This window comes from Cavia porcellus, unplaced genomic scaffold (genome assembly GCF_034190915.1).
Source record: "Cavia porcellus strain 051 isolate PalLab524CR breed Dunkin Hartley unplaced genomic scaffold, mCavPor4.1 scaffold_10, whole genome shotgun sequence".
NCBI classification, from domain to species: Eukaryota; Metazoa; Chordata; class Mammalia; order Rodentia; family Caviidae; genus Cavia; species Cavia porcellus.
This window is the reverse complement of record NW_026947493.1, coordinates 82,657,336-82,682,063: the sequence shown is the minus strand read 5'-3', so window position 1 is coordinate 82,682,063 and position 24,728 is coordinate 82,657,336. Positions and strand designations below refer to the sequence as shown.

At 49.4% G+C, this 24,728-nt stretch overlaps 1 protein-coding gene across 2 annotated transcripts in view; it reads left to right on the top strand.

Moving 5' to 3' along the window:
- The first annotated feature begins 2,245 nt into the window (after positions 1-2,245).
- Positions 2,246-24,728, top strand: part of Enpp2 (ectonucleotide pyrophosphatase/phosphodiesterase 2) — a 71,093-nt gene continuing 48,610 nt past the window's right edge. The window contains exons 1-8 of one of the 2 annotated variants that reach the window (XM_063257666.1): positions 2,246-2,485; positions 2,670-2,772; positions 12,989-13,144; positions 16,846-16,971; positions 19,390-19,450; positions 21,143-21,240; positions 21,400-21,479; positions 22,296-22,415. In XM_063257666.1, coding sequence (XP_063113736.1) covers positions 2,453-2,485; positions 2,670-2,772; positions 12,989-13,144; positions 16,846-16,971; positions 19,390-19,450; positions 21,143-21,240; positions 21,400-21,479; positions 22,296-22,415 — 777 coding nt within the window. In that variant the 5' untranslated portion in view covers positions 2,246-2,452. The remainder of the gene's footprint in view (positions 2,486-2,669; positions 2,773-12,988; positions 13,145-16,845; positions 16,972-19,389; positions 19,451-21,142; positions 21,241-21,399; positions 21,480-22,295; positions 22,416-24,728) is intronic. The other variant, XM_063257667.1, reaches the window with a different exon arrangement.

Sequence of the window (24,728 nt, the reverse complement as noted above, 5' to 3'; positions counted from 1 at the left end):
ACTGCAGACACACAGCAGGTGAATGGCCTCTGCCTGGTTCCCTGATACAAGGTTTCCCGTCCAATTCCAGTCATGGCAGTCGAGTTCCTCAGTCTATTTTATGCTTTCCTGGTCATTTGGGGCTGCTTAGGGTTAGACAGAGAGGAGTTATTTTATTTTACTTATTAATTTAGTTTATCAGTTCATGTGAGTGGTGTGTAATGATCACATCCCTCGTGGGAAGTTGGTGCACATACATAGCCCATCTTACCTCCTTTTTCATGTTCTCCACTCCCCCATCCACCCATCCCTGGAGCCTGGGAGACAAGGGCTAATTTAGCTTTGCAGCTGATCTGATGCCTGAGGTAGCGATTTTAGCTTTCCTTCTGTCGGTGATTTATAATAATAATCTTGGGGTAAAATTCTGTCTGGCTGTAGCTAGATGCTGCTTGTGTTTGTGTCTGTAGGGGTTCGTGCATAGGTGTAGTATGTGTGTTTGTGTGTAGTGTAGTGTATGCATGTGTGTGTAGGTGTGTGGTCTAAGTACAGTGTGTGGAGTGTTGTGTAGTGTGTTGCATGTGTGTGTGTTGCATGTGTGTAGCACTCATGTGTGTGAGTCCCGGACACGCATTGTGCTGGTGGAAGGCAGGGACACTTCTCTGGGACACAGCAGAAGCGGCAGCCGAGCCGGGATTCCCTCGGGTCACGGCTCACGGCTCAGGGCCGAGGCCACCCTCGGCCGTCCCGCCTGCATGGCTGCCCTGAGACTCAGTAACATCAGCACTCTGGTGCCATTCAGCTTCGTGCTCTTCCTTTCCTGCGCAGAGGCTTCACGGTCTTCTGGCTGGATTTCTGCAGCCCACCGGCAGGCAGGGTCTAAGGTGCTGGGCTGCATCTCGGCCCCGGGGACAGGGAAGAGGGCATTGGTGTCTGCAGGGACTGCAGCACCGCACCACCACGTGGTGCCGCTTCCCTTTTTGACTTCCAGCCTGGCCCCGGTAGCAGGCTCACCCCAGGACCTGCCCTGGGGAGCAGGAACATCTCACACAGAGCTAACCGCTCTCCTTAGCCGCACGCCCCAGTCCACAGCCCTGGGCAGCCCCGCACGGTGTGCAGACTACAGCAGTTTCTGCCAGACTGCAAGCTCGCTGGAGCCTGCTAGGGCGACTCACAAGTTCCGTGTCGTGTCGGACTTTCTTGTTTTCAGTTTGCTCTTCCTAAGTTCTGGGATCTAATGAAACCCAGGCTGCTCGCTCTGCAGCCCTCCATAAACCCAGTTCCTGCTTTCGTGCATCCTGTTTTCTGTGAGCAGAGCCACGGCCCCGCTGGAAATCTGCTGTGTGATAAGTCTGTGCCTGTTTGTGTACACACATGCACCGTGCAAAAGACACAGTCACCAGCCGGGTGAGGGTGAGGGAAGCCCAAGCCAAACCACCCCTCCTTAGGATCCTAAAGAAATACAATGTTTAAACAGCGCTGGAATCGAGGCCTCAATTTCTGTCCAGAAGTGCTGTGGTTGCCAAACTGCTTAGGAAAGAAACCTAAGCACAGTAGCCTGAAGGGACACAGAGTTCGGCCGCTGGATGATAATTTAACTGGGAGTTAACTAGGGAAATAGCTCTTTCAACCTGGATCTGTGCGGCCACCGACATTTCCATCCTACATTCGCTGACTGATAAAGTTCCCTTTTCTTATAATCTCTTATCCCCCCACCCCCAGCCCAGGTCCTCCAAACCAGCTGTCTGGCTAGGCACTTATTTTGTCTTTCTTCCTAAGCAGGGGACTCTGTGGCTGGGCATCCTCAGCATTCTGATAAAAGTTACTTCTCTAAGCTATAATAACAAGGTGGAGAAAAGAATACTATTTGTTGTGTGAGTTGCAATTTCAGGAGATTTCATTGTGAGAAAGATCTGAGCCATCCGAATGTGGTCCCAGGGAAGAGGTTGCTCAAAGTGCCAGAAAAATAAATCAGTGGGAAAGACAGGGACGGTTTCTAGGTATGTGCACGATAAAACAGGCCTCGTAAGGCACTAACAGCAGCAGGCTGGAGGGTCCTGAGCGGCGGTGTTGTGAGCCTGTGGAGCTGGAGGCTGCCGAAAGCTTTGCGAAGCCCTGTTTCATTTTTATCGGCTGAAATACACTTGGTTTCTTTTTTGACAAACTGTCTCTGGGCGGGAAGGAGAGGGAGCCGGCGCCGTGATTGGCTGGAACTGCAGCAGGGACCCTCCCGTTGCCAGAGGAGACCGCATGGAAGTGTCCAGGGGAGGGCCAGTGGGTCAGGAGGCGGGCTGGACGAGGAGGCCTTAAGCCGCTCTGCTCGCAGCTGCAATTTGCGAACCCACCGTGATGAAATCGAGCTCTGGGCAAATCAGAGGCGCCTGTCAACTTCCCAGGTGGGACTGCCTGGGGCGAGCAGACTGAAGCAGCCGAGCAGGCGGCGGGCAGCTGCAGAGGGCTTCGGAGAGAGCCCAGCATGGCTGCAGGAGGCTCCGCGCGGCCGGGCCAGGTAGGAGCAGGAGGGGACCAGGAGCAGCCTCCCATAGCGGGGTTCACTCTTCTGTTCCAGGGCAGGCAGCCCCCTGGGAGGCCATTTGGAAGTGGCAGCGTTGGGGACGCCAAGGTCATGAGATCTGATTCTGTTCTGAGCGTGGCAGGCTGGCTGTGACAAGCACGTCTCTCTGTCCCCGTAGGTCCTGTCTCTGTTCACGTTGGCCATCGGGGTGCACATCTGCTTAGGAGCCACAGTGAGCCGAGTTAAGAGGGCGGAAGGCTGGGAGGAAAGCCTCCCCTCAGGTAAGTGGAGCCCTGGTTTGCATCTTTGGACCCTTCAGGAAAACCTCCCGCTGCGCGGCCAGGCGAGCTCCTTGGGAGATCATCTTCCCGATAAAGCTGCAGGGTGGCTGACTCCCTCCTCAGTTTCTCAGGATGAAGCCAGCTGTGTGCCCCATGCAGGTGAAGGAAGATGGCTTTTTAATTCGAGGGCATGTCTGATTGCTTTATGGTCACTCTCTCTGGATATCTTGGTCCTCTGAAATTGATAGGTTATTGATATGCCATTAAAACGTCTGTCCCTAACCGAGGCTGGGACAGAGGCGGGGGACAGGTGTTACTTTCACACTGGGGAGACCTCCAACTGATGTGCTGTCCTGTGATGTAGGATGCGGTGTTTGCTACCAGAAAGCTCCCATTTAGGAGAACCGGGCATGAAAATAGCAAAGGCAGTGAGCTGTGTTTTTTGGAAATCTCAGACCTTTAGAACTTTTGAGAAAATACCCCAAGTAGAAAGGAAAACAGAGACACAGTGTTGCAAGGAGCTGACAGGACTCAGCTGCCTCTATTGTTGTGTCTGGGCACAAGGAAAGTGGGTTTGACCAGCTCACCCTGACTTAGCGGAGAGAGCTGGTGTGGGTCTTGGGGATTCTTATGAAGGAGCTCGTTGTATACACAGAGGGGGCTTCGCTGACTGGGGCTCAAGCAATGAGTTGGTTAATTTCCTGGAAATCGGAGCTGCTGATGGTTGTAGAAATAAAATTCTTATTTGAAGTAATGGATACTCTAGGGGGCAATATTTTCTTGACTTTCCCAGACATCCTGGAGTGTTTGCCTGTCTTCCTGTGTGTTTCCTCCAGATCACTCCACGTGCTTGCTGTCTCTGAGAGGCGCTCACCTGTCTCTCCTTAGCCAGCATGCGCTGTGATGAACACCCGGATCCATGCACTGATGGAAGAGTAAATTTTTTTTTCCCTCGGGCAAGTTACTTTGAGTCATGCCAGAGGTCAAAAGAAAAACATTAGCCGTGGGTGAGTGAGTTGAGTGGGGTGTGGTTGGGGTGAGTGAGAAAATAGATCATAAAAATTGCAGCCTCTGGGAACCAAATGGGCACAGGAGCTGCCCGAGCTGGCAGGGAGGGGGTCGCTGGGCTGCGGAGAGTGCTGCTTTGGTTGGTAGCAAATGCTGTCTTCTGAGGCCTCTTTCTTGATTTTGCTAACACCATGTGACTAACAGACCTGGACCAGGTCAGCAACTTGACAGCCAACGCTGATTCTCTCTGATGCGTCCCACGGGAACCTTCTTTTTCCGTGTCATCTTAATATATTACTTTGGCTGAAAGTGATATTGATGAAATTAAGTGGCTTTTTATCTGTCTTTTTTTCTTCCTCCCACCCCTTTTTTGGGATACTGGAGATTGAACTCAGGGCCTTTGTCCTAAGCTGCATTCAGAACCCTTTTTAAAATTTGAGACGGGGTCTCACTAAGTTCCTAGACTGACCTTGAATCTTCCATCCTCCTGCCTCAGCCTCCCAGGTACACACCTGGCATTGTAGATGTATGATCCTGTGCCCAGGTTAAATGCAACTTCTTGAGGTATGCATAAGATCAAGTCACCCCTTACTTTCAAAATTAGGTCTTTAGCGGAGGAGAGTCAGGGAAAACTTCCCTGGCACCCTGATCTGTGTTGGGGTCTTGGGCTAGGCCCCTGTCTGTCTTTGAGCTGTGTGATAAATCGCTCCTAACTTTCCTTCTGGATAAGAAATGCAGATTCTCATTCTTTCCACTCTGTTTCATTGCCTTTTTAATCTGTCTGTGTGTCCTGTATTGAGAAACCAGAGGAGTATAGCTTGAATCGATTAATCCTTAAGAATACGTATATAGCAAATGATTTCCACATGTTATAAGAGGCAGCTAGCACTGGTGAACAGCGTTACATCTGGAGCAGCCGTTGCATCTACATTATAATCTGTAAATGAGACAGTCTTCAGTACCCTAGAAAACGTTTGCTCCTCAAATTGCTTAATTATTGCTTTACGTTTTAAGGATGTCATCTAAATAGTCTTTTAAACATCTGCCTTCAGGAAGCATGGTCTGAGGGTACAAGAGCATTGAAGGCCGAAATACAGGGTTTTGGTATGGCTGCACACTTTATTTAACATTTTTGTTTTGATGTCACTCACCTGCAGTTTAGGTGATTGTAGCTGGTTTCTCCTGAGAAAAGACCAAATATGACCTTTGGAGACTTGGAGAAAGTGTAAGGAAGCTAGTCACTGTGACTTTTTAAACTCGACCTGTGCCTGGAAAGACTGGCTTTGGAACACTGTGTGACTGTGGTTCTGGGTTAGCAAATGCCCCAGGAGAGGAGGCAACCTGCTCGTTTTCTTTTGGGTTTAAAGAGCCCTGTGCCATTCAGTGCTTCAGAAAGCTTTTCAGTGAGAGGAGGGAGCACAAGGGTGTCCATGTGAGGCCAGCTTCAGACGGGCCGGTGTGCGGTGGCCTGTCCGAAAGCATGCAGGAGCGGCAGCCCCGGAGGATTCCCGGGCAGCGGGGCTGTCTATGTGCACACCTCCCCTCCATGCTGTACTCTGGACCCAGCCGTGGGCTTCAAGGCTGTGGCAGTGCAAACAAACTCATCATTAATTAACCAGCACCCTTGTGGCTGTATCATTGTTAGGCCCTGGTGAGCTGCTGGTGGTCATGATGGAACAGGATTTCTTCTACCAGATCATTTACAGATTCTGGAGATTTCTCGGGAGCTCGGACGTGAGGAGAGGGAATTCTGTGCTCTTTTGGGTAGGAAATGGACATGCAGGTGAATGAGATAAAAGTAATCAATTCTCAAAGAAAACCTAAGCAACAACCAAAATTGGGTTTGACATCTTTGTCGCAAACATCTGATGGGGCCAAATGGATTTGCCTGGAGGATTTGTGTGCATACTGGTGTTCACCTGTGCATGGGCACGTATACGTGTGTCCATGTGTGTACCTGTGCATGCTTGTCCTGCTGTGGAGAAGGCTGTGGGTCTGTTTTTTTTTTTTTTTTTTGGTACTATGAATCAAACTCATAACCTCACACTTGCCAGGCAAGTGCTTGTGCCCCCGAGCTATAACCCCAGAAGTCTGCTTTATGGAAGCATCTGCCTTGGATATTCTTGCAGCTCCCAGGAAGCTGCAAGAATGGAATAGCACTTTCTCCGAAACAGAACCAGCATGACACCTGAAAGACACAGGGAATTTGTGAGCTCCTGAGCCAGATTCTTGTGGCCAACAGGAACTTGGACGCACGGTCCAGTTTGTCATCACTGTTAGTGGCTTGAAAACACGTGAATGAGACAGATTTGTTTGTAGAGACAAGAGGAGAAAATGTCACCCACAATTTTATGAGTAGAGCTTTTTTTATTGTGATGCACAGAGAACACAGAAAACAATACCAGGAATGTGCAGGTTTTGTTCCTTTGCTAATGTGAGGAATCTCACTGCCCAGCAGGAAGCTATTTTGATGGTGGTTTACAGAATGTGGGAAATTGGAAGCCAACACCTGTATCAGCCAGACTCCCAGAGGAAAACAACATCAGGAATGTGACTTTATGTCACATCTAAGGTAGAAATCAGGGGAGTTAGGTCAGTACAATGGGGTTTCCTGAGACTGGATCTCAGGAGGATGTGGACGCTTCAGTTAGCTCTTAAGTGGAGCTTTGGTGTAGAGCTCTGGCAGTTACCTTGCATGTGGAGAGCTCTCTATCTAGTTTACATACCCAGAAAGCTCAGTGTCCTGTGGAGCTCAACAGGGATCGTCAAATCAATAAAAATCAATAAAGCTTCCACAGTCATGTTTAGGAAAGAACTTCTAAAATTTGGAACCTATGTACAAAATTTGAAAAATCCTTGGTCAATGAAAAAAATTCTATAGTTGTACTGAGATGTTCTAAAATTTTAGCCAAGCTTTTGATAGCTCAGATGAGATTCACAGAACTGACTTTCCAGCCAGGAAAACAGGGATAATGTGGACTCTTTCTCTGAAAAAGTCTTTGAGAATAAGATGTGGCATTATGGTTGATAAGACTTATGAGGTGCTAAGTATGTGATGATATTTGATTTATCCTCAGGAATAATGCCAGTGTCTACATTTATACCTCCTGATAAACAATACTTGTGATTTAAAGTGACAGTGTTCCTTTGCTTGCTGGCAGATTTTCAGATAAGATTTATGTTACAGACCACCATTAAAAGCTAGTTGAGTTGCTTAGACACTGAATGAAAGCTTTTAGCTTTAAATCTAAATCACACAGCAATCTATTTTCTTGCAGTTTTGAGGTCTTTCTGCCTGAGGACACTGTATTGATACATACTTGGAAAGTGTTTGAAACCTCCCAGATAGACTTATCTATGTTAAAAATAAAGCCTCTGAAATCTAGTCCAGCAGCTATGAAGCGGAGGAAAGATCAGCAATGTCCCACTAGTGGATGTTTCTAGAAGGTGATGTATTTGTGTGGCTCTCTCCTTCACTGGGACAGAATGCCCAACACCAGCACCTTAAAGGAAGAGAGGCTTATTTTGCTCATAGTTTGTAGAGGTTTCCGCCCAGCCTTGGCTGAGTCCAAGGCAGGCGGAAGGGCCTGGTGGAGGAGAGTTGCTCAGGACATGGTGGCCAGGAAGTGGAACAGGGAGGCCGCAGGAAGGGAGTTAAACCCTTCCGGGTCAGGTCCCAGTGACCTTTTTCTTCCTCCCAAAGCCCACCTCTTAAGAGCAAGTCAGCTCTTCTGCACATCGTGCCCCTACGATCAGGTCACCATCCACAAGCCCTGCCTAGGTCTTCAGAGGACAAATATGTGTAAACCATAGCCACTTAGGAAGAGAGACACTGACGCCGGTTCTGTTTGGACCCTCCTGGGAAGACGGGGTCTGCAGCCCAGGGCAGGCTGTCTGCTCACGTTCAGGAAATGCCTGGTTTCTGGACCAAACAAGGCAGGGGGTGAAGAGGGAGCAGCATGCAAACCCCCCAAAACAGGAGCGGCCTGGGGGCAGAAGCCTGAAAGAAAAACCCTTTCAGCTTTATTCTGTGTTCAAAGTTTTCAAATTTAAATACCATTTTCCTTCCTGGACATTGTCCAGCTTGGAAAATTTCCACGACGCAGGAGGATTTAGGAGGAGACGTGACCGGGGGCCCAGGGTGAAGTTGTTTTGGTGAACTCATGTCATCCATTAAGGTCTTCCTGGGAGTGTCATTAAATTATTATCATTTTCTTGCATCTCCAGAATTCTAGGGCCCTGTATAGAGACTGTGAAAGGGAACATTCTAGTAAAACAGGTTTCCTCAACTAGGTTAACAGAATTTCACCTGTCCCCACCTACACTACAAATTTAGGTGAAAGAAGTTGTAATGTACACTTGTGTTTCTTTAAATTGTGAAATTATGTTTCTGGGTAAAACAAGCAATATGTAGCAGAGTGATGAAGGTCGGATTGTAGATACATTTTTAAAATTCAAAGTTACTTCTTGAAAAAGTGCATCTATTTATAAAGACATTGGTTTGCAAGATTCTAGCACTGGCTGTATCTGAGAACTGAAATGACATTACCCCAGTCTGTCATTTAAAAGGCAGCAATATAATTTGAAGCTCATAAAAGGATTGGCCAAACGCCTCCCCAGGAATTCTGAGCCTCTGCTGTGCTCATTACGTGTCTCTGCCTTGATGCTTCTTAATACTTTAAAAAATGTATGTGTAATACAGGACTTGGGGGTGGGTTTGCGCTTGCACATGACATACATAATCATCCCCCATTTACCAGATGCCCTCTTTTACACTTTGGGGGACTTTCAATGTATATAATGTGATCATAACCCCCTCTTTTTTGAGACAGGGTCTCACTCTGTAGTTCAGGCTGGCCTTGAACTCTCAGCAATCCTCCTGCCTCAGCCTCCCAAGTGCTAGGATTACAGGCGTGTGCCACCGTGCCGGCTCCTGTCTTCCTGTGTCACCTGTCCTCACCCCCATCTCCAACATCCTATTCTCTTGTCCAGAATAGTCTCCCCGGATCTTTCTGGGTGCTTTGGGTTTGTTTGCTTGCTCTTAGTTTTTGTCTTCCTCCTCCATCCTGGACTTCTGAGGTGGTCTTAGCCATGAGAATAACCTCTGGCTGCCACAGGTTCCGGGAGCCTTGCATTTTCGAGACCATCTCCGTGAGGTGGAGACACCAAGTGCCCATGTCAGAGTGCTCTGATATTTGTCAGGGCAAGGACCGCTCAGGATCTCAGACTCAGCTGCATACTCAAGGATCCCTCCCGTATCTGATCTTGGCTCCAGCAGTGAAAAGAAGTCCTAGGAACCCGCCCTTATGCTGGTGGTGGAGAGAAGGATGCGGGCTCCCGCAAGGAATAAAGAAGCCAGGAGGTGGGTGGAGGGCATTACAGGCCCCTGGGAGATGCGGGCCGCTTGCCAGGGGCAGCGGGCGAGGCTGTGCAGGCCCTGGCCAGGCAGTGAGGATGCTGGACCTGCCACTTCTGTGTTTGAAAGCGGGTGGCAGCTGGGTTTCTTGGGGTGACTGGAATAGGGGAGACTTTACAGTGTCTCCCTGCTTTCCTTCCTGATGAATTTCCTTCCTGACTGAAGCTGTGTAGCCCAGCCCCTGCCGCTGAGCTACTCTCCAACCCACTAGAGCTGTAGACTCGGCTCCCTGAAGCTGTCTGGGGCTTGGCCAGGGAGACTCTGACCCAAGAGTACTCAGTTAACTTTACAGGGGGCACCCGATGTGAGTGGTATGACACACCAGTGCAAGTCGCATCGGTAGGATGAAGGAAGTCACAGCACGGGCTAAGAATTCATCCAGATGCTGTGAACGCAGAGAAGGAACTCAGGGAGAGGGGACAGCAAAGGGCACGAGGCAGGAGCACCCCAGGGCTGGCTGGGACCAATACGGAGGAGAGGAGACACAGGCAGGCGCCCGTCAGCAGCCTCAGTGGTTAGCGGAGCTCAGAGTGATGATCCACAGTGTTACGTGCGGCTGCGGGCCTGAATCTGAGACCCGAGCACCGAGCACCTTCCCAGCCCTCGTTTTATTTCTTGTTACTGTGCGGAGACAGGGTCTCACGAAGTTGTCCCCAGAGAGCCTGGAACTTGCCATCCTCCTGCCTCAGCCTCGCGGCTCCGGGGTGACAGGTGTGCATGTTTGGAGCTCACAAAGTGAGGACAGCCCTGTTGCCTAGATGGCTGTTGGGGTGAATCTGAGCACCAGCATTAAAGCGGGGATGGTGGATTCTAAGTTTTCCTTATCTCTGATTTTTATGCGAGGACTTTCTCTGAGCTTCCTTTTCCTCCCCTCCCCCTGCTGTGGTGGCTTAGGGCTCTGTGGACAGGCCGGCCAGAGTCCATGGGGAAATGTGGTTGACAGAGCAGAGGGCCCTGTGCTGGGGATGGTGCCGTGACCTCCCCTGAGCTGACCCAGCTGTGAGTTTGGCATCCCAGGAGCTGCCACACGAGACAGCACTGGGTGTCACACGGCCCGGCGGATCCATTGGCCTCAGTTCTATGGATCCAAGGCACAGGTGCTGGTACTGGGTGATGCTGGCTGGAGAGGGGACTTGAGCTGGCCAGGGACAGGTGCTCAGGTCAATGGCACGGGGGCCCTGGTGTCATTTGCATGGGTCTCCCCCTCCCCGGCTACTTGTCACTTCTTGATTTAAAAATTAGTACTTGTGAGTATAAAACAGAGAAATCACTCATAAATACAGAAATAATGGAAATAAAATTACGAACAGCCCATCAGATGTAACCTCTATGAGGATAAATACATACAGCATGTGTTCTATGATGTGTTACACACACACACACACACACACACACACACACACACACACACACAGGAGAAAAAAGCAAGCGAAAAACTAGATGACTCCCTGTGAGCTCTTAGAGTGCTGGAAACTTCAGCTACAGAAAGATGGTCTCCTGCACCTTCTTGGTCATTTCCTCCCAGCGTGCTGGTACGACAGTGTTTTAAAGGAGAAAAACTGAAAATTCACGTGAACACCATCAGTGTGCAGAAGTCACGCTCTCCCCCAGCCCCACGGCCAGCCCCGGCTCTGTCTCTTTCCGGCTTTATTCTTCTGGCTGTCTTTATTCTTTGCTGAGCACTAAATCTGACACATGCTGTTTAGCCACCACACGGTTAGGTACTTTGTTCTTAATACAGGTTATTTATCTTCCTTTGCAAACACAAAATCTAATATATGGCATTTAACACGATGATGCTGTTGTGTTCTTTCTCCTTAATAAAATGAATTTGTATGTCTTGAAGATCTTTCCGAATTAGCTGTGTAGATCCAGCCCATTCTTTTGGGGCGGCGTTCCGCATCTGGACGCAGTCGTTCTCTCCTGCTGTCTCCGGAGTGGGGACTCTAGGGGTGCTGCCTCCTGCGTTAGAACAGCGCGGCGGCTAGTGAACGTTTTGGTACCTGGGTCTTCGCGAAGTTTTGCAGATACATAAGAAAGACAAATTCCTAGTAGTGGAATTTCTGGAAGAAAGATGAAAATATGTAAGGATGTTGATAGATACTTCTAACTTTTCTATTTTATCTTAAAATGTGTGTTCTCAGAACAGTTATAACACTGTTTATAACGCCCATTCATCAGGAACGGTTGTATAAACTGGCACCAAGCTCTAGTTTAAATTTTTCTATAAACTGTTTAGCAGTTAATCCTCCTGCTTTCCTCTGGTTTGAAATGCTGGTTTTATTATAAAATAAATTCCCATATATTTGGCTCTATTTCTGGGCTGCAGCCTTACAATGTGTTTATTTCCCATCAGTAAGTTATTTCATTATTTCACTTCAGGATCTGCTCCCCATATACTTTCCAAATTACTTTTATGCTTTCATATTTTCATTACTATTTGTTTATTTATTTTGGTCTTTTTAAGACAGGGTTTCACTCTGCAGTTCAGTTCAGGATGGCCTCAAATGCACTTCGTAGCCTAGGCTGGCCTCAACTCTCAGCGATCCTCCTGCCTCAGCCTAACGAGTGCAGCCATTACAGGATGCTCCACCACGTTCGGCTTCATTTATTTAATTTTAAATATTCTTTTTATAGTCTCTCAAATTTCAAGGACTCTGTATGTTTTATGGTGATTGCTTTGTGTCTTTAGTTATATCTAGAACAAATTAGTATATTTCTAATTTAGTAAGATACATCATACAGCAAAGATTCTATGGCTTTCACATGTAAGTAGCTCTTTTGAAATGCCTTTTTATAGACCTTTAATACTCTTTTCATGTAGATTCTACAATATATTGCTGAATTTATGCCCAGCTGCAGTATGTTTAGGTACTGTTATGAGTGAAACTTGCATTTAATTTTGAAACTTACATTGCTTGTATGTTCCAAATGAGTGGAATTGCCATCTTGCTGAATTATTTCCTTTGCCAAAATTTGGTTGATTCTTGAGATTTCTAGGTAAACAGGATAGACATGAGGATAGAGAGGGTTTGTTTCTGGCCAGCCGAGATGGTGTAACAGCAGCTGGTGTAGGGTGCAGCTTTCACAGGTACAGTTGTAAAGTCTTCTGTCCCAACCACACGCGTTCATACTGTTTCCCTAATACTTGGGCTCCATTTTCCTTATAAAGTACTGGATTTTTTTTTTTTGTTTTTTTCATTTTTATTGGTACCGGGGATCGAACTCACAACTGCCTGCTTGCAAAGCAGGTACTTATGCCGCTGAGCTAAATCCCCAGCCCCAAGTGCCTGGATTTTTAAGTAGGAAAATGGACTTCTATTTCCACAGTGGCTTCATCTTTCCAGATTTGTAGTAATAAAATAGCAATCAAACTGATGACATTTGTTATTCTTTCTATATATGTTTGATACCCCATGAAATATTTTTAAATGGGTTGCTTTGTTAAGTTCTCATTTCAACCTGGAGTTATTTCACGTTTATTTATTCATTTTGAGGCAGAGTGTCTCTGGGGAGTCCAGGCTGGCCTCGAACTAGGAGTGATCCTGCCTTTGTTTCCCAAGTGCTGCGAAGATGGGCTTGGGCCACGTGCCTGGCCCTAGAGTTACTTTTATGAATCAATCCTCACTTGCCAGACGAGGAAGCGGTGGCACCAGCAAGTTCCGCACCCTTCCCACAGCACACGGGAAGTGGGTGACAGAGCCTGGCTTGTCACCCAGCGGCCACCTGTGGGCCACCTCCCCCGGGGATGTGATGCACTCCTAAGCCACCCTCTGCTTTCTGTCCCTGCAGTCCTGTCAGACTCTCCCTGGACCAACACCTCCGGCTCCTGCAAGGGCAGGTGCTTTGAACTTCAGGAGGTCGGACCCCCAGACTGCCGCTGTGACAACCTGTGTAAGAGCTACAGCAGCTGCTGCCACGACTTCGACCAGCTGTGTCTGAAGACCGGTAGGTGCCTTCTGCGCTGGGGCAGCCTCCAGCCGGTGGCTTGGAGTCCCCATGTGGGGTGTTGAGGCTGCCCCTGCTTGGGCCGACCCAGATGTGCATTTGAGCTTTGTTTCCTGCACGATTGTTGATTGCACCGTGAGCTTACCCCGGGTGTGGACATCTTTCCTGCCAGAATCAGGAGCCAGTCTGTGCTGGTTTGAAGCAGCTCATGCTGGGCCTTTGCACCTCTTCTCCTGTCTGTCTAAGGTGTCACCTCCTGCATCAGTGCTGGTGGACAGGAGCTATGATTGCACATGTTCTTGGAGTGCTGGGTTTTATTTATTTTAGGTATGAAATGCTATTTTTATGAGTGCATATTTGCGGTGCATGGTGATCCCCTTCACCCTTGGGAGTGGGGGGGCCACACCCCGACTTCATGCCCTTTATGTCCCCTGTCCTCTGTCTCGTCTCTTGGTTTCCTTCCCATCTGCGTAATGCTCTTGGCTCGCCTGCCTGGCCCCTGGTTTTCCTTTCATCCCACTTTCTGTACCAACTCTCGGCCCTCCTCGAAGTGAAGAGAAGGTGGTGTGGGATTTTATTTGGTGTCTTCTGCTCTGGGCAGCTCTGAACTCTTCCTCCGAGGCTTTCTTTCCCTTCTTTACACTTATTCTATGGGACAAATGCACATAACGTGAGAAAGAGCCTCTGTGGGGAACCAGACATTTCACATGAGGCTTCCTTGGGGCCTGTCGGGGTCCCCCCTGCACCTCTGGGCAGAGCCCCTCCCAGCCTATCCTACTCAGACAGTAACCAGGCTGGCTTCAGCACCCCGGGATGGCCTGCTATTGCTTACCTTTGGACTTTTATATGGCAATAATTCTTTTCAAAGCCTCCCTCCTATTATCATGGCTATTGTTAGTCTGATCTTTTTAACGACATAATTAGCAACAGGGACATCATTCTCTTAACTGAGACCACTGCCTTGGATGTATGAAAGCGGACATCGACTCCCTTACTAATTCTGGTGCATTTCCCCCACCTCCTGCAAAATCAGGAGCCCTTAATTAGATGTTCTCTGTGTAATTCCCTTCCAGACTCGAGCCGCCCTGCGCTGCCGTTGCCGGGGTTCGTGCTGGAACGTCTCCCAGGTCCCTTGCTGCGGGTCTGCGCCCCAGTGCCGAGGCCGCCATGAGCAGATGTCAGAGGCTTTGACTAAAAGACTGTACTGCTTTTCAGCCCTGGCCTTCCTACAAACGAGCAGCCTGGGTCTGCTGGGCACCGAGGGTCCCCTCGTGCTGTGCACTTCCTCCCTACGTGTCCTTGACGTAGAGCACCAGCCTGAGGTCCCAGCCCCAGTTCCTTGCAGAGATGTGCTGTCCTGTGCACAAAGGTGACAGACACCGAGAGCAGGGACAGTCACTCTCCGATAGGAGAGTGGCAGTTTGTATGTGAGGCTCCACTAATGCGCCCAGGTGCTCTGCAGGAACAAGCAAAGGGTATCAGCATAAACAAAGCCCGCTATCTGCGTCTCTGTGTGCTGGGCCTGCATGCACGTGTATTCACTCAAGTATGTGCGTGTGTGTACACGGGTGGAGTCCTGCATCCCTAAACCTTTTTAAGCATTGTACACATCCTGCTTCTTTGGTACTGGAGCATGAACCCCGGTTTTTGCCTGTGTGTGGCAGCCGCTCCACCGTCGAGCCACACCTCGGCCCGTCTGCTGTTTTATTTTGAGACTGGGTCTTGCTAAGTTTCCCAAGATGTCCTTGAACTTTGCTCCCTGCTTCAGCCTCAAATCATTCTTTTGAATGGCTACTTAGTTGAGTTGAAACCTGGTTGGCATTCATGACTCAAGTTTTATTACTATGAATGCTTCAAGAAGTCCTACTCGTGTACTTCTGTTTATTTGCCGTAAGATTCAGGGGGTTTCTGCATCGAAGTGTGTATGCATTTAAATAATTTAAGTGTATGTTATAAAAATATATTTCTGAATGCTTACATTTCTATCAAAGGGCACAAGAGCATTTCACGCCTCTTTTTGCTCCCTGTGTCTCCCTCTCCTGGGGACAGAGCTCAGGCCTGTGCGTGTGAGGCAGGCACCCTGCCGCTGAAGTACACCCCAACCCAAACACTCATCTTTAAAGACGTTTTTGTCTGCACTGATAGGTAACCTTATTTTCCAATAAGGTTAAATATTTTTATTTTACTTCACATATTTACTTTGACAGTGGCACAGTTGACTCCTATTTTGACTTTGGACTCCTAATTTTCTTTTGAATTCTATTCTATTGTGTGGGGTTTTTTGTTTGTTTTTTGAGATAGGCTCTCATTAAGTAGCCTGGAAGTCTCAGCAATTCTCCTGCCTCAGCCTCCCGAGTGCTAGGACGACAGGCGGGCAGCACCATGCTGGCTCCCAGGATGCTTTTCTTGCCCATCCCCCAGCATGGCCCCCAGTGCACCCCGCACTGTCCACAGAGTCTTCTGTGGTTCCCCCACCTCACAGTGTGCAGTGCTGGCTGCCCAGATGCTGTGTGCTGGTTTCCTTGCTGTGTACCGCCTGTTCTATTTGCAGTGTGCACCCCCCAAGGTGGGGCCTTGGTCTCTCTGGCTCTTAGTCCATCCCAAGACCACTACTGTCCCCATGGTGAGTTAGCATGGGATGTGGCCGGGCGTGGAGCCATCCTTTACCTTCGTGTACATTTTCGACTGATTCCTGGATATTCACGCCTGTGGCACTGTCAGCCTGGAGAGATGTGATTCTTTTTCCTGCCTCTGAACTTCTAGTCAACCAAAAAGTCAAACCAACAGAAAACGCAGTGTTCTGGTTAAAACAGAAAGATCCTTTTCTGACCATCTTTTCTTGGAAGGGTTGGACCATGAGCTCTCAGTCCAGAGTCTGGGACAGGAATCTGCACCCCGCCTGCTGTCTTCCTGGGAAGCAGGGATGCTGGCGGTGGAGGAGCTTCCCGGGCCTCCGTGGTCTGGAACTCTTCACCTTTCAGATCTCTGTAGGGACCTGGGCTCCAGGCCCTAGAGCGTGCAACAGCTGCCATCTCCTTGTTTTGTTTTTAATGGAAAAAGGTAAAATTAAAAAACATTGCCAGGTGTGGTAGTGCGTGCCTGTAATCCCAGCACCACAGGACGCTGAGGCAGGAAGATCATTGCAAATTCGAGACCAGCCTGGGCTACAGTGTGAGTGCAAGGCCAGCCCAAACTGTGTAATGAGACCTTGTCTCAAAAAGACAAAAAGGAAAACAAAACAAAGTAAAAAGTCCTGCCGCGAGGATGTAGGGGCACCCAGGTTTGTAGCAGCACAGTTTGCCTCTTGTGTTTAAATCGAGCTGATCCAGAATGAGCAAAGCTGCTTCCCAAAGCAACCCAGCAGACCCCTAGGGACTGCCCTGAGCGACCGGGAGGCTCCCTGCCGCACACTGCGCGAGCGCTCTGGACACTCTGGACATGGTGGGTGGCCGGAATACTTTTCCTGTCTTTTCCACTTCCACTTTTCCAGAACAGCTCCGCGGGGCTTCTGAGTTTGTCTTCTGATCTGAAAATCATCAGAAACGCATCCTGAGTGTGACTTCTCCGGGCACACTCAGCCTCCACACCCAGGTCACGGAAGGCCAGTGATCTTAGCTCGCTCTGCGGGGAGCCGGGGCCAGCGTGGCCCTTCCCGTGGTGCCGTGGATGGGACCTCAGGGAACCTGCTGTGGCCCTTTCAGCTCGCGGCTGGGAGTGCACCAAGGACCGGTGCGGAGAGGCTCGCGACGAGGAGCACGCCTGCCACTGCTCGGAGGACTGCCTGGCGCGCGGGGACTGCTGCACCAACTACCACGTGGTTTGCAAAGGTGCGGGCCCGGGGTCCCGGGGGTCCCGGGGGGTTCCCGGGGGGTCCCCGGGGGTGAGGACTGGGTGTCCCCAGGCATCCCGCGGGTGCAGGTCTGACACCTGGCCTGTGGTTGGGGAGGAGGAGAGGAGCTGAGCTCTGCATTTTCTCACGCTAAATAATCGAGAGCTAAAGCACAGTGCCCTCTGCCGGTGGGACCGTGACAAGCAAGCGACTCTGCACCTTTCCTTGGTTCTAGGTCAGGTTTCCTAGATGCGGAGCCTGAGGCAGGAGTTTGTGCACAGACTTTATGGAGGGGTGCTTCGTACCGTACCTGAGCCCCAAGAAGGGGCAGGGCTGGGGCCGGGGCATCGGGGAAGGACGTGCTCTCCGGGACGGGTTCACCCTGGCCTGCTCTGGGGTGGCTCTGAAAAGTAGATCTCAGAGTTATTGCTTTGGACCAAAGGCATGAATTTTGCACAAGTTTCCCGAGGCGCGGGCTGCAGGGCGCAGTTTCTGGTTTGGATCGTGAGAGCCCGGCAGCTCCCGCGGTACCCCAGCTGTATGTGCCCGTGTGTTGTTTTCTCAGGGCTGATGCTGCACTACTGTTAATTGAAATAATTAACAATAACCAATGGGCAGAGAGGGATGAAAGACACTTCCTGCCTTCAACGAGTGTCGGGCACCGAGCCAGCCCCTAAGAGGTGTTAATTTGGGAAAACTTGGGAATCTGTATCTATAGCTTTTAAGTCATTTTTAGTTTTTAAATTAAACCCTTTGCCTCTCTCGGATATGGAGCCCATCACTGCTTCTGTTCAAAAGATTTCTGGAGAAAAGCGAATCAGGTCTGAAATATGTCATTTGCCGGGCTACACTGAAAGGGTGCTCACACATTCGGCAAATCCACTACCTGAACAGTCACTGGGTTGTGAATGTCCTTCACCCCAACAGTTATACTTTTAAAGCATACAATTGATTAAGAGTTTATTTCCTTTTCTTTGTCAGTTTTGCTAATTGAGCCATTGAACCACAAAGGCCATGAGAATAAAAACCACGTGGCGATGAAGAAGAAAAGTTTTAGGTGTCATTGGTCCTTGAATGATTACACATTAAAGCAGCTTTTGCTGGCTTACTATCTGAGTTGCAGTACTTTGGCGAGGCCTGTATGGGGTCCCCTAGGCTGCTACACACTTGGCAAAGTTTCCCACGTTAAGGGGTACAGTGCTTCCCTGCTGTCACTCACTGATTAGAGCCTATTCTGGAGGTCTTCATGTGGGAGAGGTTTCTCCAAAGTGGGGGCCACACATTTAACACGTTTGATGCCTGTCACTGTTGCTTGTCCTAGAATAATTTAAGGCCAATGTTTGGTGATCATTGTCTGTTTCTCCAGAGAAAGGCGTCTTGGCAAGTTTTGTGTTGCTATAACACATTCTCAGAGGCTGGGTGTTTTGTAGATCATAGATTTGGAGGCTGATGGTGTAAGATTGGGCTGCCCCACCGGTCAGTTCTCTGGTAGGACTCTCTAGCTGCATCACCCCAAGCCTGCTCGTGTCTCAGCAGGGGGAGCTTGTGCAGGAGATGGACTGCTAGACTCCCCTGTGCCATCCATGGTCATGGGAGCTGATCCAGTCCTGTGGTGCCTGCATTAGTCTCTCCAGAAGTTGACTAATTCTCTTCCACCAGAGTCTGCCTCTTTTTTTAAAAAAAAATTTGACTTTCTTTTATTTTTGAGACAGGGTCTTACTATGTAGTTCAGGCTGGCCTTGAATTTACAGCATCCTCCTGCTTCAGCCTCTTGAGTGCTGGGGTTACAGGCGTGCGCCTTCACGTCTGGCTAACGTTCATTTCTTAAAGTTGCTACACCCCAAACTGCCATATTGGAGGCCCACACTAATATATGTGTTTTAAAAAATGTATATATATTTTCAACCTGGATACTTTTTGTTCTCTGTTTTTGATAGGGCTGATTCAGGGAGAGGAAAGGTTTATGCTTTCAGATCTCTGAACAGGATTAGAATGAAAGGTAATATTAGTCTTTGTTTCTAAATTCGAGGCTGTACATGTGGATCCATCGCAAACAATGTCCCCACCGTCACCAGTCCCCAGTGGCCCCTTCCGCCCTGAGCTCTCCCTCCGCCTTCTCTTCAGGGCCGCCGTGCCACACAGTCTGTGGCTTTGCGATCTGCAGGGTAGGGAAAAGAATGTCCCATCTAATGACTGAACTGTTTGTTTCTGGAGGACACAGACATGAAAATTTGTTCCCTGACATCACTGGCTTTTTAAAGTCTACTAACCATCCAGACTTTGAAGGCTGGAATAAACCCCACTGGAGGTTATGAATCTTAGCTTTTCCCCCAGGTACGGGTGAACTTTCAAAGCCAGACAGACTCCAGACTTCAGGTCAGACCCTGCACAGTAACCTGGTCACTTTCCCTTGCAGGAGAATCACACTGGGTGGACGATGACTGCGAGGAGATCAAGGCCCCCGAGTGTCCGGCCGGGTGAGTGACCTCAGGGACTCCACGAAGTCTGGGGTGATTAGTTGCTATGCAGCATGGAACATGGTGGGTGCGCGGTGATAAATGCTGCAGAGCTGAAACCCCCTTCCACAGACAAACTTGCGAGGACTCACGGGTGATCAGGACCCGAAGCTGCCTCTAACACAGGTCTTTTTCTCCCCTTTTGACTTGAAGAGAACGATCCCCACCGTCCAGGCAGCTGAAGGTTTACAGAGTGTATCTGAGTGTCATGGGGAAGGAAAGGTTTCGGGCAGGGACTTTTTTTTCCTGTTTTGGTGTTTTGCCCTGGGGTTCTGCTTTTCTGGTGCTTTGGAGGAGTGGGGGAGGGGAACGGAAGCGGGAGACGGGAACTAAACACTGTCCTCCCGGGACACCCCGGGACACCCTGAAGCCTGGGGGTCGCCGGGCTGCAGTGACATCCCTCTGCTCGGGTGTGACCAGGCACTGAGGAGGCCTCCAGGAAACTGCTGACACTAGGGGACCTTTCCAAGGCCTGGCAGAAAAGGCCTTTTCAGCAAATGCGTTTCCACAATGTATTCAGTCTTCTAAACTCAGGTTTGTGTCAGGCGACACAGTGCGAGGCTCAGAACCCAGGTGTCTTTAAGCTTTGAGAGACCTTCGAACTCCTTAGGGCAGGTAGAAGAGGGTGGCACAGCCCCTGACTCCTGATGTTTGAGGAAAAAGCAATCTGTTAGACACTGAGTCCCAGTAACTGTCAGCTCATGGCACAAGCTTCAGTGGGCTGAGCCTGTGACTCATTTAAAAGGTGTCAGGTTTGTTGTGTGGCTTTAAATAAATTACACACTCACATTTGCTCAGTTAGCTCCAAACTGTTAGAAATAATTCTGCACATGTTTTAGGGTGCCTGGGTTTGATTGATCAACTGTATGTTGGCTTTCGGCCTGGGTAAATGAATAATCTAGTTCTTTATTAATGTACATGTATTTATTTATTTGGTACTGGGGATCAAACTTACCACCTAGCACTTACCAGGCAGGTGCTTATATCACTGAGCTAAATCTTCAAGCCCTTGATATACGTTTTAGAGACCTTCATAATTTAAATTATTTTTGAAAGCATTTTATAATCACAATGAAAGGAACTCTGAAATAGGTGCTTAGATATAGTTACGGGAGTGCTAATAATTTTCCATCCACGCACCCATTCCTTCCCTCATGAGTTTGTTTACTGAGTATGAGTTGCTGAAGACTCACTGGGGGTCCATGAAATAGGGAGATGAGAGACACGCGGGGCTTCGGGCTGACAGGTCGTTACAGCGCGGCATGCTGGAAGGGGTACATGAAGAAATATTTAAAGGAGGTTAAAAGTGTGAGCAGCCGGCTGTTGAAGAGGAAACTCCGAGCTGGGTTTTAAAGACTGAGGACTTTTCCAGGTGGCGGATGGAGGAGCATGTTTTCTAGGCAAATACAGCTTTCTACAAGGCAGCACGAACTGTTTTTGTTTGTCAGGCGAGCTAAGGCGGAGGGCGTCCGTTAAGGGAACTCTAGAGTCCGGCCCCTTCCCTTGGTCATTTAGTCTGGGCCAACGTCCCCTCGGATGTGAGGTGGTGGAGAGCCCAGCTGCCCACACACCCATCCTGGGAGGTCCCTGGTCACTGCTCTTGGGCAGTGTGGGCGGCTGTGCCGAGCGGTGATGGATGTGTGGCCCTCGCAGCTTTGTCCGGCCGCCTCTCATCATCTTCTCGGTGGATGGCTTCCGAGCGTCCTACATGAAGAAGAGCACCAAGCTCATGCCCAACATCGAGAAGCTGAGTAAGTCCCCCACCTGCAGCCGGGACCCGGCCCCCGACCCGTGTGCGAGTGCGGTTTGCTGTCAGACATGCAGGTTTCCTCGGGGTTCACAGAATGGGTTTCTCCAAGGGGTGAGCGTCACGGGTTCCTCGGTTCTAACAGCTGCTATTGTGTCTCCAGGGTCCTGTGGCACGCACTCTCCCTACATGAGGCCCGTGTACCCGACCAAAACCTTCCCCAATCTGTACACCTTGGCCACTGTGAGTATTTTCTCAAATTATGCGTGTCCAAAGGCCTGATGGCATCCCGGGGATGGCTTAAAGGGAGACGGCAGCAGGTCAAGATGGGGTCTTGCTGTGTAGTCCAGGCTGGTCTTGAGCTCACTGTGTGGCCCAGGCTGGCCTTGAACTGATGGCAATTTCCTGCCTCAGCCTCCTGGAGTGCTGGGATGACAGGTGTGTGCACCACCAGCTTAGAGAATTTTAAAGCACATTCCTCAGTGTTCCAGAAACTTTGACTCCCACAGCAGCTGGTAGCTTTGTGTGTGATGGCATCACAGCCCGTCAGTATGAGCCCCGGCTCTCCCGGGGCACCTGCGTCAGAGCATAGCAAGCTTCTCGCCAGCACCAGGCGGCCTGTGGTTTATTTGCTAAATTTGCAAAACTAGAGAAGCTGATTTTAAAGTTTCTGTGCTTTCATTTTCAGATACTCTGAATCTACCTGATTTTCTTTTTGTAAAACACAAATTATGTTTTATTTTAGGGTCACTTTCTGTTATTTATGGGAGAGAACTCGAACTTGGAAAGAAGGAAAAGAGATTTAGAAATCAAATTTCTTTGATGGCTACAATATTGAAAGTGTTGTTTTTACTGTCCCAACAGTTAAGAAAAATATTTCGTTTCTTTTACTAATAATGTCAGGTTTTTCAAATGGTTTATAACTCAAAAGGCTGCACACACCTTGTATGATTTTGGAAATGAAAAACTGTCTTATAAAAACTTCTGTGATGAGAAAACTTTTCACAGGACAGATGTGCACAGATCACTGTTGCTCTGACACTAACTGCTCTCCCGCAGGGACTGTATCCAGAATCGCATGGGATTGTGGGCAACTCCATGTACGACCCTGTGTTCGACGCCACTTTCCACCTCCGAGGGCGCGAGAAATTCAACCACCGCTGGTGGGGCGGTCAGCCGGTGAGCGTCCATCCAGCCCCAGCCTGTGCGCCGAGGGAAAGGCCCGAGCTTCTGTCTGCTGACATTGCGTGTAGGGAATGTGGGTCACACACGTGTGGGGGTCCAGTCTGCCCGTTATACATGTCTGCTACCCTGCACCCAGGTGGGGGGCCGTGTGCAATCACACCCATCCATCTGTGAGCACATCTGTGTGTACCTGTGTGCAGCTCTGTAAGGGTGTGCCATGGTTAATGTGTTCACGAGGATGTGCTCACAGTGGTCCAGCCAGGGTCATGGTGTGAGCCTCAGAAGCATCTGGAAGAAGAACAGACAGACATAATCGATTTGTCAGGTTTGGAATATGAGGAATAAGAAAAATGGGTGGTGTTGCCACGGTCATCAGGAACAGGGGCACACGCTAGGAAAAAGAAACTCGCCGAAACCCACTCCTCTAGATTTGCAAATTCTTTAATTTTATTTCATCCTTTTCTTATGCTTTTTTTTTTTTTTTTTTGAGACAGGGCCTTGCTATGTCGTTTAGGCTGACCTTGAACTCAGGGCTGCCCTCCTGCCTCAGCCTCCTGAGCAAGCCCTGGATGACAGGCATTGCCACCATGCCTGGCTTGTGTCAGTCACAGAGGTTAAAATACTCAGCGATTCTGAGAACAGCAATCCATAGTAAGAGAGGAATCCCCCCAAATGTCTGAGCGGGTTGTGGAAAGGGCTGTGACCACTGGCCTCCTGTGACCGTGCATGGCGCAGAGCCTTGCTTGGGTCACACAGAGCCGAGCAGCAGCCATTGCTGTCAGCCAAGGTGGCTGGAGGCCCAGAGTGCCGCAGGGCCAGGCCCAGGGCATGGCCTCCAGGGCTGGGTGGAGAAGGCGGAGACAGCCCCATGGCCAGCCACCCATGCCCACAGTGGCTCCCAGGAGCACCAGGCTGCCTGGGCCAGGGCTGTGTGTGGCTCTGTGCTCGCCCTGTGGGCCCACCTCCTGGGTGACCCTGAATCTGGAATGCAGGCTGCAACTCACCTCAAGGAGTCATTTTCTAAAACAGTGCCTTAGAGCAAAATGGTCACGTGTGACCCAAGTGCGTCACTTACCAAGTACCCCACTCTGCTGGGTGGTGTGGGCTTTCGCTCTTTAGAAGTCAGCACTGAAGGACTCGTAGGTCCGTGGAGTTGATTTTCATCCTTCTGCGACAGCTGTTCATGTAGTCTACAGTGTACGTCGTTAATCTGCGGTGACCCAGCCTGTGACGCAGGGGCGCCTGTCCCTATAGCGGCTCCCCGGAGGGGGTGTCAGGAGCATTTAGGATGGTAGAGGTGAGAGCTGCTATCACAGAATCGGCCTTCCGAGGAGCCCAAAGGACCTAAATGTAGTCTTTTTACCTCATTGGTCACCTCGCGGTGGCTTTTAGGGTTTCCGGGGGGTTAGGGTTAGGGTTAGGGCTTGGACCTAGGCATTTCGGGGTGGTGGTGGTAGTGTTTGCTGTTCCCAGCGGTTGCCATCATTGTGGGGAGTGGGTCCCCGGACAGAACGCACCCTAATTCTCTTTTATCCCTCCCCTTCCTCCCTCTCTTCCATCTCTTAGTCCTAATCCCTTTTATGAACGATCGATCTCTTTGTTTTCCATGATTACCTTTCATTTTGCTCTTTTTTTATACTTTTGGTTTCTCGTGTAAGAGAAACAGTGATATTTAAGTTGCGGGTTTGATTTATTTCATGTCACACAGTGGTTTTCAGATGTGCCCATTCTCCTACCAGTGACTCAAATGCGTCCTTCTTTATGGCAGAGTAGTACTCCGCTCTGTGTGTGTGTGTGTGTGTGTGTGTGTGTGTGTGTGTGTGTGTAAATACTACACTTTCTTTATCCATTCCTCTGTCATCGGTCTTACAGGCTGCTTCTGGGATTTAGCTATTGTGCATTGTTCTGCTATAAACATGGGTATGTCTCTGTGGTGGAACATGATGTCTTTAATCTTTCAAGCATCTGCCTAGAAGAGAGACAGCTGTGTCAAATGGAGTTTCTCGTTTTAGTTTTTTGAGGACTCTCCAAGATAATTTCCACAGTGATTGTATTACTGGCACATAAAATAAAAGACCATGGTAGCGATTATTTTTTAAAAAAAACTGCATTTTACTGGAAGAGCCTTTGGACAGCTGCTCTCGGAAAGTGTTGCCGAAGTGTAAGTGTGTGTCGAAAGCTCTTCGTTCTCAAAGAAAGGAGTGAGGAATATTCCTGGGTTTCGTTGGTATCATCCTTCCCAGGGCCAGCACATGTCACAGAGGCACCCGTGGAAAAAATAACTGGAGAACAGAAAAGACTTGTAAA